Source organism: Rissa tridactyla, chromosome 2 (assembly GCF_028500815.1).
Source record: "Rissa tridactyla isolate bRisTri1 chromosome 2, bRisTri1.patW.cur.20221130, whole genome shotgun sequence".
Lineage (NCBI taxonomy): Eukaryota > Metazoa > Chordata > Aves > Charadriiformes > Laridae > Rissa > Rissa tridactyla.
In genome coordinates, this window is record NC_071467.1 from 90,226,533 (window position 1) to 90,240,467 (window position 13,935).

A 13,935-nucleotide genomic window follows, 5' to 3' on the forward strand; every position below is an offset into this window, starting at 1 on the left:
CGGGCCCTGGTATCTGTCCGCTGAGAAAACGCTTCTGCTCCACATGCAATTATTTCACACATCGTTGCATAGGTCTTGTGATTCTCTCGCCAGAGCCCTGCTTTGCCATGGGAGAAACGCTCGTGCCTCGGCAGAAAAATTCAACTGGATTTTCTTCGTGGATTACCGACCCCGAATTTTAAGCTACATAGTCGAAAAACTAAGCTACTTACTGCTCAGCAGCTCAAGAGAGGCCTGTGCTAATGCAGGCACAGAACTGACTTCTTTCTCAATATTGAAAGTAAAGTAAAACTTTTTAATAGGATTGCTGTTTGAACTTTACGGCTCTTTGCAAGATCAAGGCAAATGACATCATCTCCATACCCGAGACCCCTGGTTCTGAAATTTTAAAGGTCACGGTCAATACATATATATTAAAAAAAAAAGAAAAGACGAGACTTCTGAGAAAATACCCAACCTAATGTTGTTGCAAGTTATGGAGAAAGCTATTATAAATGAAAGGGACCAGAGAACCACAATCATTTTCTCTTTCTGCCCCAGCTCTTCTACTCCTTGCTTCGGTACAGATCCTCCACAGAATGAATTTCTCGCTCTTCAGCAACAGCAAAAAGAAAAATATTTTGATAATATTTTGAGAATTTGATTATAAACCCACAAAGCCACAAAAACTGGCAAAGGACCTAGAAGGTGAAGCACTTGAAACTGCCAATTCATTTATTTAACTGAGTGGATTTCAGATAGTTTCCTTTCACCAGTCAAACAGTGACTTGGGGTTAGCCCCACTGGGGATTGAGTCGTTACAAGGCCGCATGTCGCTGGCAAAAAAAAAAAAAAAAAAAAACAACTCAAAGCGCTTCTGCTCCAGCATGGGGCATCTGGCTCCCAGCGAGGCATTGTCCAGCAGCAGATGAGTGAGAAGGACTTCGCTCGGGACTCGCGAGAGAAGCAGCATGCTGCAGAGGTGGCTGCCTGGGAGAGCAGCTCCAGAGCCCGAAAGGGATGAGATTTCAGTCGGTGCCCCCATGCGCGAGGACATGAAAGGCCCCTGCGTCACACCAATATCCGTGACCCGCAGCACTGTCCCGCAGGCAGATGTATCTGCCGTACCTTTCCTTCGTGAGAGGGGCTATGGACCATTGCAGAGCACAGCAACTCTCCACGTTTCCTTTCCAAGGCGTGCCACCAAGCAAAGAAAATTAATTATTTACTATGCAAAAAGAAAAAAAAAAAAAAAGAAAAAAGAGGAAGTTCAGTGATTAGGGCAGTCAACCCAGGAGAAGGGAGACCTGGGGTACAGCTGCTGGCCCAAGAAGCATTTATGCATTGGGCTGCAGCCACCTGAGAAAACACATCAGACAGCGGGAACTAGACACCCGGTTCTTCCTCCTCCACCAAATGAAATCTCATCCCTGCAGAAGGAGGAGGAGCCCTGCTGCCAAAGGGGAGGACACCTTGGCAAAACCAGCAGCCATCCGGCAGGTGAAGCCTCCTGAGACATTGGAGATGCGGGCGTATACCCCACTGCCAGGCAAACCTCCTGTTACCTTGAGAGAGGCATTAACCAAGGAGCTGCTAGGAAAAGCGGGGGCTTCTCCCTGGCTGCGTTTGCACATGAGAATGGCACGTGAATGACAGCAGCCTGCCAGCTTTGGGAAACAGGTTCTTGGGAACGGTGTCCCCCACAGCGTGCTGAGCAGCTCTCCTCTCTCAAGGCAAGAGCAGCTCCTGGCTGGCTTGGAAAAGGAACAGTGAGAAGCCAGGGACTTCTGCCACCACTCTGGCCAGGCAGGCACTGAGGGGATGCAGGCGCTTATGATCCACCTAAGGTCCACTTCAGACATCTAAATTCTTCCTCGTACCTGGCCTTCACCCTCAAACAGAATAAAGAACCACAGTAAAGGAACAGAATTGGATGCAAACACACAACCATCACATTCCTGGTTCAAATGTAAATATTGTCATTTAAAATGATGCTTTCTTGGCTGAATTTTCAACACGATGCTGATTCTCTCATTTGGGCTTCTTTATGTTCTTTACATCAAAAATATACTTGTCTACACATCTATGACGGTGCCTGTGTCAAGAAAAGCTCTTGTTTTTTCTTGAACACCTCCAGGAGGAAGCCGTATGTTGGACTAGAAGTGCCCAGAGCTGAGCAGGGCTCCCATCTACGTTAGGTTGTGTGCCCAAAGAGGGAACCCATCACTGCAGGACAAATACAGTTATTTCCCTGCACCGGCTGCATCACTTCAATGTTCCCGACATCAACATCAAAAGTCGCCAAGTGCGACAGCCCGCTGCCAAGCCAGGCCTTCTGCAGCTCAAACGCTACGCTCTAAAAAGCGAAATGAAGCCATTAAGTTGTCAATCAAAAAGCATACATTATACCAAGCACCACGAAACTGCAGAGATGAGCTGGTACTCCTCTTATTTCTTTTCGAACACAATTAAGATGTTATCAGGCCAAAGTACAATATTGCGGTATCCTGGTCTACGTGAAAATCTTTGAAAGCTGCATTTATTTGCCACCAGAACCACAAGCTAATAATACAGCCTCCATGCAGCCAGTCCCCATCTGTTGCTTTTTCTAAGTTTTGAACAAACCCATGACACTGTGTATTGTAAGAAGATTAACAATCCCCAGACGCCATTAACAGCGATGCCTAGTGCCTAAAATTTATACTCCACCAGCTATATCCCCTTCCAGCCTGCCTTTTGATATAGAATCGTAGAATGGTTTAGGTTGAAAGGGACCTTAAAGATCACCTAGTTCCAACCCCCCTGCCATGGGCAGGGACACCTCCTACTAGACCAGGCTGCTCAAAGCCCCATCCAGCCTGGCCTTGAACACTTCCAGGGATGGGGTATCTACTTCTTTCCTTCTTCGTTTTCCTTGCAATATAAAGAATTAATGTCCTGAAAATACATCGTCAACTTACAGAACCGATTCAAAACAAACAGATGAATAAGAAAGACATTTCAACCAAACTTCAGACCTGAGTGTGAGACATCAGCCCATACAACAGACTCAAAGCACGCACTGTCAGACTTACTCACCGTGTAACGTATGCACCTGACTAACTCCAGTGCTCTTCTTCTCTACTACTACGCAGCCCCTAATAAACTCAGTGCTCCGCTACACACCGGGGAGCCACAACGTAAAGGAGGAGAAGGCTACAACAGCCGGCGCTCCCACTTGTTGCAGGACCCTGCATGACCGGGAGATCTCGCACGCAGCTGCGCTGAGGTCCTACAAAGTGCCACCACCTACAAGGTGATCCGCTACTTTGGAAGAGCCACTTAGGACGCTTTAACAAGGTTGATACCTGGGGCTCGGTGTAAGTGTCATGCTGAAGACCGAGTGCATATATTAATGCGTGCTTTCCCACTGACAGATCCTGAAAGCTAGAATAAGAAGAAAAAAAGAAAAAAAGAAAAATCTACTGCCCCATCCCGTCCTTGATTTCTTCTGTCTGAAGACAAGATCCTAAAAGCTGTGTTTGCAGCTTCATGTTAGTCTTTTGCTCTTTGTAACCAGCTAGAAGGTTTTGCCTGTGTTTAAAAATCCCGTGGCTCGAAAGTACCAGCCACCTACCAGACAGACAGGCGAAAGCCAGCCTGGGGTCATATTTTGCACATCGTCTTCCATGTGTACATTACAAATAACACAAGGCAGTAAAAGGCATCACATGCATCCAAACTCTGGAGCTTTTGTTTATAGGAAACCTCAATGAACAACTAAATGGCTATCAATGAGAAGCATCTTTTCCTTTTAAAGGCAGTCAGTGTTTATAGTCCGAGTGTCTCGTATTTCTAATCGTTGAGAAACAGCTCCAGCGCTCGCCTCATCTGGCCAATCACGCCTGGTAACACCTGTCTTTTCACGTTCTCACTTTTATTCATTATTTATGTTTCTCTTTACACAATACACCCGCAGGACAATACATCTCCAGCATGCTCACGGATTTGATCCAAAGCTCACTGGAGTCAACAGAATGACTTCACTGGCTCTGGAGCGCACTGAGGGCCCCAGCTCCGCAAGCGGGCTTCCAGCCTGAGGAGAGACTTACGCACAAGTTAGGCATCCCAGTCCAGAAGTGCAATCGCAAAATCCCTAACCCTTTAGCTGCTCATCTTTTAACCAGGCAAGGTCTCCAAAAGCCTGAACTGTTTGAAGATTATTTTTTTTTCCCCCAAGTTATCCATTTCATTATAAAAAACATCCTTCCGACAAACTTTCTGTAGTGATCCATGAAACAGGGGAGCAGGGGAGAGGTCGCCCTCTCCCAAGTGTAGTCCCAACCACTCAGCACTGGAGTAATTTTTTATGTGTGTGTCTGTGTGTGTGTCTGTGTGTGTGTAGATGTACGTGTGTGTCTGTATGTGCATGCATATTTGCATATACATATGTGTATATATGTACACACACACATGAGCACACACATTTTTTGCTCCCCCTTCTGGCCCCACGCATCTTGAATTTTTTTTCTTCTTGGTGGAAGCAGGGGAGAGCAGGAGAAGGATCCTGCCTCCAGCATGACCTGTAGCCAGGGATCTGCAGCACTCCTCTGGGAGGCGCGCAGTGTGGATTCCAGCTGAGAAAAGGGCCCCAAAGCCTTATTCCCTCCTTTACGGCAGCTCGTAGATGTCCTCTGCATCCCTGGACATGTATACCCTTTAGCCAGGTGGGTTCAGCAGCAGGAAGGCAGCATCTCATTTTTTAATAGAGATGGTCAATGTGGGTGGCACGTTACTGACCCTAACGGAGACTTAGCAAGAGACCCAATGCTGAGAATTCCATGCAATAATGCTTCACAAACACCAGGCTTGCAAACCATGCTAACTGGGAAACGTATACCGTATTTTACATTCCTTTACAAGCGCCTCTTAAAGGTGTGCTGTGTAATTGAGCCAGCTCTCTGCATTTCACAGGGCACCGGACCCGAAATTGCCAGTCTCCTACCTAGCTGACCTCCATTTCTAGGTGACTTACGCCAGCTCTCGGCCCATACGTAAAGTTTCTTCTTCAGTCTAACTTTTGCCATTTCTGCCTCCAACACATTAATACCATAAGCTTTACACATACAATGGGTTTGGTCTGTGGGAGAGCGGCTGGGACCACATTTTGTTACAGTATATCAATTAATACAGGAAAAAAAAGGAAAGAAATACCCTTCCAATTTCTGTGCAGTTATTTATTTTGGAAGGAGAGAGGGAGAAAAAGGAAAGGCTTTTAACTGACTACCAGAGTAGAAGCTGTCCATTTTCCACAAGTGGAAATTGTCCCTTTCTGGATGATGCTGAAGCCAGCCCCAGCTAGATGTGATCTCCTACCCTGCAAACACAGCCACCCATCGGATCACAACAAATACTCCTTTTCCAGAACAATCCCACCGACACAGCTCCCGGCACCTTTGTTTCATCTCAAGACAAAGGCAGATTTTTCACACTAGGCATATTCGATACCGTAAAAACCCCGTTGCCGCCGCAGCTGTCGACGCCGGCGCTGACGGCCACCTGCCCTCCTGCAGCGCCGGCATCCCGTGTGTTCATCGTACGCCTGCCCGACGCATCACCCGCAAGGGGCAGGGACGCCTGCACGCATGCACGCAGACACATGTGGTCCCTGCTTGCCCTACCACTTCCCACGCCTGGGACCTGCCCCCGGCAGCTGGACAGGAGCCTCTGCTGCCCCTTCCAACCCCACTGCGGGACCCTGCCCTGGCCAGGGCTGGTGCCACCAGCAGGCGATAGTGGCCGGACGGGGGTAGGAGAGCGGAGCCACCCAACGAAGGAGGTGCCTCGCTTATCCTTTTTGCTCCCGAGTTCTAGCGGCTCCCCCCATCCCAAACCGCTCCACTGCAACCCCATGACGAGGTGAAACCTGACAGCCGGCAAAAGGCCCACGCCGTTTCGGCACATGCCAGTGCAGACATGCCCCCCAAACAAACTTTTTGCTCCCCTCAACGTGAGTGCAACCCCCCCAGGCGCTGCCCACCCTGCAGCCCCACCGGTGGCGGGCCAGGGCCAGGAGAGGGAATGAGCAATCAGGGGACGTACCCAGCCTCCATTGTCCTGGATCCAGTTGTGCAGGTGCCGGTTCAGGTACTCGGTCATCCAGGTGGCGATGCTGTCCACGAGGGGAGACATCTCCCGGTTGACGCTCTCCACGCACATCACGCCGCCGAACTCGAAGAAGGCCACGATCCTGCCCCAGTTAACCCCGTCTCGGAAGAGCTCCTCCACCACCGCCACGAAGCGGCCCCTGGCCGTGAAAGGGGTCAGGTGCAGCTGGCCGGACATTTGGGCAAAGTCCCTCTGGTAGCGGCGGGAGAACTCATCCCCGGCCTGGCGCAGGGCGAGGTGGACCACCTGGGGCGCGGGGCGAAGCCCCTCGGCCGGGGGTGCGTGGCTAGCAGCAGCCGAGCCGGGGGGCTCGGGGTGCGGAGACACCAGCCCAGTGTGATCAGAGGAAGTCCCAGCAGCAGCAGCAGCAGCAGCAGCAGGAGGAGGAGGAGAGAGACCCGGAGGCAGAGGTGCCCTGTCCTCGCCGGCAGCCCAGTCGTATCCCCTCTGCGAGAGTTTATAGTGGATGTACTTCAGCACTATCTCCCGGTTATCGTAGCCTCTTCTCCCCGGATGAGCCATAATTCCCAAGAGGAAGCAGCAAGAGGAAGGGAGAGAGGAAGAAGAGGAGCAGGATGAACCCAAAAAAGTAAAGCAGCCAATAATAATAAAATTAATAACACCAAAAATTATAATCCAGTTACTGTATCGGGCACGGTTTCATTCATGGTGGTGTGGGGGAGTTCTCAGGGTCTCGGAGGTACTTTTGTCTTCTCAGTGTTTCCTCCTCGGTTTGAGATGCACGGTATAAATAGGGATTAAATTGCTGTAAATACTTTACTTCCAGGAGCACATTTATTACTTATTATAAATTTACTTTAGGACCATTTCCTCCTCGGTGTTGAAACACATCTTAAAAAATATTATACCGATTCAAAATCAGGTGCATTTTCCCCTAGGTGCTGCACTACCATGGACGCGAAGGAGCGGACGAACACACACCGTAAAAACTGCAATTCAATACGATTTGCTAAACAGCCTTGGATGAACGTTAATCCAACGCACTTTAAGCTAGAAACCTCAACACTGTTTTGTTTTTTTTTTTTGTTAAGTTACACAAACTAAATTTCCTCTGTAAAGTACTTACTTGGACTATAAATATGTTCCTCTGTCAAGTTTCCTCTAAAAAAAAAAATAGCAACAACAAAACCCAAACATCACAAGTCTTCAGAAACGTCAAGTTCTGTCCGCTTTGATGCTTCAAGTCACCAAGGGGATGGGAAAGGGACAAAAAAAAATTATATATATCTCTCTACGATTTCAAATGTTTTTTCCCCGACTCCTGTTTAACAGGCATCTCCAAAGATGTGTCAAAGCTCAGAAAATCCCGCCTCGCAGCCCGGGAAGGCGAACAACCCCAAAGAGACGGAAAATCCTGGAGACCAGATGAACCACATTTGAATCCAAGCCTCTCGCAGAAGTGCTCCGTTTTTCCCTCCAGTGCAACGTACAGACCATATGCATTTACGTAGTTTCATTCAGACACCGATCGCAGGAGCCCGGTGCTTCCACACACACGCACGCACACATCAAAGATAAAAAAAAAAATTAAAAAAAATTAAAAATAAAAAATATATACGTATTTCGGTAATTAATTCTTTTTCAAGAGGACGAGCGTAAAAGCAGGAATAAAAAAATAAAAATGTAAAGAAGGAAAATTGCTTTTGACTCTGGCCCGGGGGAGAAATGCCATTTCCCCCGAGCAGCTTTTGTATCGAGAGGAGGAAGAGCCCCCGGCCGGCGCTGCCGCCCAGGAGGGGCGCGGACGGGGGCGTGTGTGTGCGGGGTGACTGGTGCCGGTGGGGACCGCGGCCGCCGCGGCGCCGCTGCCCGCCCGCCCGCCCGGGCCCGCCCGCCCGCGCAGCCCCGCGCACCCCCGCCGGCTCCGGCCGGCTCCTCCGGGCGCTCCGCGCTGCTGCTGCCCGCGGCGGCGGCGGCTCCGGGCGGCGGCTCCGAGCGGCGGCGGCGGGCGCGGGCGGGGAGCTCTCCCGGCGGCGGCGGCGGGGGGGAGCGGAGCGGAGCGGAGCGGCGGGGGCGGGGAGAGGCGGGGAGGAGCGGAGCCCGAAGGCGGGGGAGGCTCCGGCCCCGGCGCGGCGCGGCGCAGCGCAGCCGGGCGCGGTGGTTTCCTAAAGCTCCGCCTCACGCTTCATTCAAGAAAAGGGGGAAACGGGGAGGGAGGGGGTGCTAAAAAAAAAAAAAAAAAAAAAAATTTCAAAATCACAACATTTTTTAAAATTACAAAAAAATGAAAAAAATGTGGGTTTTTTTTTTTTAAATAAAGAATGCGGCGGCGGGGGGAGGCGAGCAGCCCCGCGCAGCCCGGGCCCGCCCTCCATCGCGGCGCGGGCCTGGGGCCGGCGGCGGGGCGGCGGCGGCGGGGCGGAGCGGCGGGGCGCGGAGGGGCGGCACTCGGGTGGTGCTGCCGGGCCCCGCCACCGCCCCCCGCCCGCCCTCCCTCCGCCCCCGCCACCGCCACCGCCACGGCCACCGCCTCCGCCCGCCCGGAGGAAGCGGGCCGCGCAGGCAGGGTGGCTGCCGGCCCTTCGCGGGGGTGCGCGCCCCGCTCCGCGCCCCGCGGGCGGGATGGGGCTGCTGCAGTTGCGCGGATTTATTTAAAAAATCTGACGGAAAAAAAGAAAAAAATAAAGGGTGGGGGGGCGATTCTAAAAAAAAATTAAATATCTCGTTTTTAAAAAGAAAAATGGCCCGATGGAGGCGGGCAGGGGCTGCAGGCGGGGTGGGCCGGGGTGGCAGCAGCCCCTGCGCGGCCGCGGAAGCCCCCGCGGGACCGTGGGCAGGGGACAGGCCGGGCCCCGCCGGCCGCCGTTGCGGGTGGCCTCCCCCTCCCCCGCCCCGGTGGTGCTGGGTCCCGCACACCTGCCCCGCACACGCCGCCCGGTGAGTTTTCAGGCTTGGGACAGGATCTGGGGACTTTTTGCGGAAACGGGACTCAGATTCGTCCCTCCACCCGGCCTGATGTTTTGGGGATTTTTTTTTCTTTAGATTGAAGAGGGGAGGAACCGAACTGTTTGGAGATTAAATTAATCTGGAGCTTGACCAAAGCCGCGGAGTTAACCCCCAGAGTAGGGGAAAGCCACAGCGCGGGGAAGCCGCGGTGGATCAGCCCCGCTGCCACCCCGCCGAGCGACGGCGGGGCAGGGACGGCCCCGGATCAGGCGGGGGCACATCCCAGGGAACGGCCGAGCGAGACGGGAGCCGGGGATGCTCGGCACCTTTCCCTGCTTAGTATGAGGCGTTGGGGGGGGAATAAAATTTTGATAAATTCTACCAGTTTTTGTCGAGATGAGGGTGCTTGGGAGGATAACCTCGCCTATAAACTGCCCTGGACCTCAAAGGAAGACGAGGCGGGAGTTAAGCTGTGGACGCGAGTTGGTTTTGACACGGGAGCCAGGGAGTGGACGCTGCCCTCCGAGTCTCCGTTTTCAGGGTCACGTTTCCATCGCACGCTGAGCCCTTCACGCGTGGCTCGCAGGCTGCCGCCTCCCCCTGCTTGGAGGATAACTCACCGGCGTGAGGAGCGCCATCAGCTTGTGCTCCATCCATTAAAGAAGAGGAGGTGCTGGCATCCCAAACGGGGAGGATTCCCCGTGCGGGGGCCGCCAGCGTCGGCATCGCCTCCCCGGCGGGCGGCTGTTGCCACCCAGCGGCCGCTGCTCGCCCCCGGCCCGACGGCTCGCCCCGGGCAGCCGGTACCCCCCCACCCCCGTCCCGTCCCCGCAGGCTGGCAGCAGCGAAGGGCTCACCCGCCTCATACGCGCCCGGGGAATTCGGAGAGCAACGCCTTGCCCACCCCCCCGCCGCCGCCTGCTGGGGTTTTTTTTTTGGTCTTAAAATGGGGCTGGTTGCAGTTGGTTGTGTCCTCAGGGGTTCAGAGGGACCAGAGGTTGCAGGGCAGCAGGGGGATGAGATTTAGCAAAAGATGGAGGATGCTCTCCCCACCCAGACGTGGGCTAAGGGCTGTAGCCCACCAGTGCATGCATGTAACTCACGGCATGGTTAAATGCTTGAGCACAAACGTGTGTATATATATATATACACACATACATACATATATACATACATATATATATATGTCCGTATAAAAGCCTTCAGAGAAAAAGGCATTTGCGATGAGCTGAGGGATTGCTTCTGGCGGCAGAAATGCAGGCAAGGGATCTGTCAACCACGTAAAATCGCCGCCTTCACATTCTTGCACCAAAAGAGACAGGAAAAATAATGAAAAAAAAAGGTCTCCTCTGGATACAGAGAGTAACCTGACATTTCCATGTAACACGCTATGGTTTAAACGGAACGAGTGATACAGACAATCAGAACAGCCATACCCAACCGGGCTGCTGATTCAGCCTGTCACTCTGCTAGTGACTGAAGCTACTACAGTTGGTCCCGCAACTGAAAACACATCAGACACAGATGTTTAGTAACACAGAAAAAACTGTCTGGGTAAGCGGCGCAGCAATGTCAGAGCAGGATGGGTTTTAAAGCCCACAGGGTAAATCAGCCTGGGACCGAGGCAGAAAACAAAGATGCAGATAAAACCAGTGGGCTTTTGTAAGGAGAAATTGAAAATACCACTGAATTTGCTGAGGGCGTTTAAATGTATTTTGGATGCAGAAATGGAAGTAAGCATAACTCCACGAACGGAGTGTGCTGAGAGCACATAATCAGTAAACTAAAATAGTTTCAGGACTCATAGCTGATTTCTGATAGAAACAGGCACGGCAAAACTTGAGATACTCTGTTTGGAACGGATTTAGTAATGACGCTTTTTCCCCACTAGCTCTACATTCAGCACTTCGCTATGAGAATGATAGATCCCAGCCTTTTTAAAAGTTTAATAGGAAAATAGTGGTCACGGCTCACAAGAAAGCTTGCTAATACCAAACACAGCTGAGACTGCACCAGAAAAATTAAAAACACACGAGAAAATCCTAGGAAGTGTTTGCTTTAAGGAAAGGTATTAGGGATGAGTCATGGGAAACAAAAACTGTGCCTTGAAGAATGATAAATTGGGGCTCCATAAAAAAGCAAAACAAAATGATGTGCGTTCAAACAGTCTTTCTTGGTCTTAACTGAATGCGTTAAATGCATTGCATCTGACCTGCATTTATGGCTGTAATTGAAGGGAGCGGCAATCTTAAAACCAATTATAATGCTACCTGAGTGGGTGATGAGCATCTATTAAAGTGCCACGAGTTTGCATCACAGTGCTGCTTTTTACCTTGCTTGTTTGCTTGAGCTCAGCAGGATAAAACAACAGTTAAAAAGACATCCAAAATAGAGGCAATATGGTTTTGGGGGTAGGGAGAAGAAACTGGCAAGAGGCTCAGGATTTATCAAGGAACATCGAATAAGCGCGTAACGTAAGAAATTATTACGGTGCTTTCAGGTAGCAAAACAATGTGCTGAGATCTGATCCTGCAAATCCTTCCACATACACATTTACCTTCATGTGAGCTGGCCCACCAAAGCTAATCAGACTAATGAGAAGAATTAGCTGTATCAAGGATTGGAACTCAATTAGGGATGCAAAGAGCAGTTCACGTGAAAAGAGCTCCCTTGACAATTAGAGGCAGGAGAATTGACAGCAGGTATCAGTCAGGTCTGTCGGTGAAAAGAAGAGATTATTTTTGCGAGATGGCTTTCTTATCCATCCTCGGGCAACTGACCAACCAGGCAGGATCCTGCAAAGCAGCCTGCTGTTTCTTTGGTAGCTTCCCAGATGCCCGGTGTGCAGCGGGTGCGTTATTAACAAGCACTCTAGAAAAGTTCTTTATGCCTGGCAATGCTGTACTTCCTGACAAACTGAAAATGGACACCTTTCCCCCGCACCTTTGTATTAAGATCGATGGGATTTCAACAGCAACCCTGGTTCCTGGTGACCTGCCCACCCTTTTATTTCCTTGGCTCCTGAGCAGGCAGGTTGGAGAGATGCAAGCGATGGTTTAACTCCCCGCCTGAGCGGGCGTGAAACAAGCCGGGTGTACTTCGCACCAGGTGACAGTACCCAAAGCGAGCAAGGACATTGCCGCGTTTCTCGCTGTAAATCTGCAGAGATTTTCTGTGCTAGAACAAACCAATATAAATCAAACCCCCAAAACTAAATCTGAGTAGCCCGAAAGTAGTATTTAGAGAGGTGTAGGTAAATACAGTTATGATAATCAAAGAAATCCTTTGCCTTACCATGTTCTAGCACAATAATGGGGATTATTGAAAGAGCCTGCTAAGATTGCGCCCACGGGTGGGGAATTTGCACACGAAAATTAGCAGCCAATGGCACTGCAAATGCCTGTAAATATCACTGTAAATGCTGCTTGGTGCTATGTCCAGTGAGGCATTTGTCTGTGCCACCCACGGCCGCGCTTCGTCTGGGTTCCTCTCTTCAAGGCATTCAGTGTTTCTCCTTTCCACGCCAGCATGCATTTTGCTCTGCATGCCTTTGTGCCAGCGAGGGCTCTTTAACTTGCCCCGACCAAAACGAACCACCAACCGCACGATCTTTCATGTTTGTTCCTGTCCATGCGACCACGATACCCACGGACCCATGGTATCTCTGCCAAGCTGCATGAAATACCTGGAAAACAATGCTCTTCTCGAGACATCTGTGCATTTAATTCTCTGCTATCAGCTGCACATCATTGATTGCCAAGACTGTCTCATCTGTTTTGCTTAACGTGTCGCCCAACGTTGCTATCTAAGGCATTGTATTAAATGCTTTAAGAAACAGTTTTCTGCATGTAGAAAGTATAGGGAAACGTAGCATCCATGAAGCCTGGATGTGTATTTTCCTCATTTTTAACCAGGACGGTGGCAGATTAACCTGAACAAACGAGCTCTTCTTCAGGGCGCCTTCCTGGAGTGGGAGATTTGCCTTTCATCCTGCCGGTGTTGCAAACGCTACAGGTGTGGAGTGGATCCTTCCTGGCTGGAAGCCCAGAACGCTACTGTAAAAACGTTTAAAGCATCCTGCAATTATGGTTTATTTCATGGGGCTTAATTGTGCTCATCAGGAAAGGCAGCTGGATGAGATTCTCAGGTAATATCCTTAGGGTCCAACACAGCAAACAGCTCCTGACTTTCGACCCTTATTACTGTACTCATCCCTCAACCATCTTCACTTCTCATCAAGACAGAGGCCCCACGGTTTGGATTGGAAGGAGGCAAAACAACTGCATCCAGCTCTGGAAATCCTTCTCTTTGACATCTCTTCTCCGCTGTGTGCCTTGACTTCACGGCATGTGAACTGCCTCACCGCCTTTTGCAAGCTACCAACCCATTCTTGTGATTTGTGCGGTGCCACCTATGCCCTTTTCTTTCTTCTCTCTGCTATGGAAAAAGGGATCAGAGACAAGCTTCCCAGTTGGAAGAGCAGAAGAGTGACAGAGAAAGGAATAGGAAATGGGAAGAGTCTGCTGGACAAATAGGAACATCCATCTCTGAGCCATAAAGTTTCATTACACCTGTTAAAATTTCTCGAAGTAAGGGGGAAAGCATTTTTTGAGTAAATGCTTTGAAATAAAGACCAACACACCTCATTTTAACTACTTCCTTTGAAGCACCTGTTAGCTTTGAAAAGGATATTCCCCTCAGTTGCAAGTTACCTAGAACATTTAAAATTTGGTTTTAGGCTTATTTTTATATCCATTATTTACAGCTGGTATCTTTACAGATTTAACACCTTATTTTGGTCAAGGGAGTTGATTCTCAGTGCTCGGTAGCATGATTTACTGTTAGTCACTATGTTTTACTTTCGCCCCTTTATTTACATTGCTCTAGCAGCACTACTACAAA

General features: G+C 50.3%; 1 protein-coding gene across 1 annotated transcript in view; it reads right to left on the minus strand.

Moving 5' to 3' along the window:
• Nucleotides 1-7,961, minus strand: part of BCL2 (BCL2 apoptosis regulator) — a 94,456-nt gene extending 86,495 nt beyond the window's left edge. Inside the window, exon 1 of the mRNA XM_054191975.1 lies at nucleotides 6,061-7,961. Coding sequence (XP_054047950.1) covers nucleotides 6,061-6,648 — 588 coding nt within the window. The 5' untranslated portion in view covers nucleotides 6,649-7,961. The remainder of the gene's footprint in view (nucleotides 1-6,060) is intronic.
• Nucleotides 7,962-13,935: the final 5,974 nt, after the last annotated feature.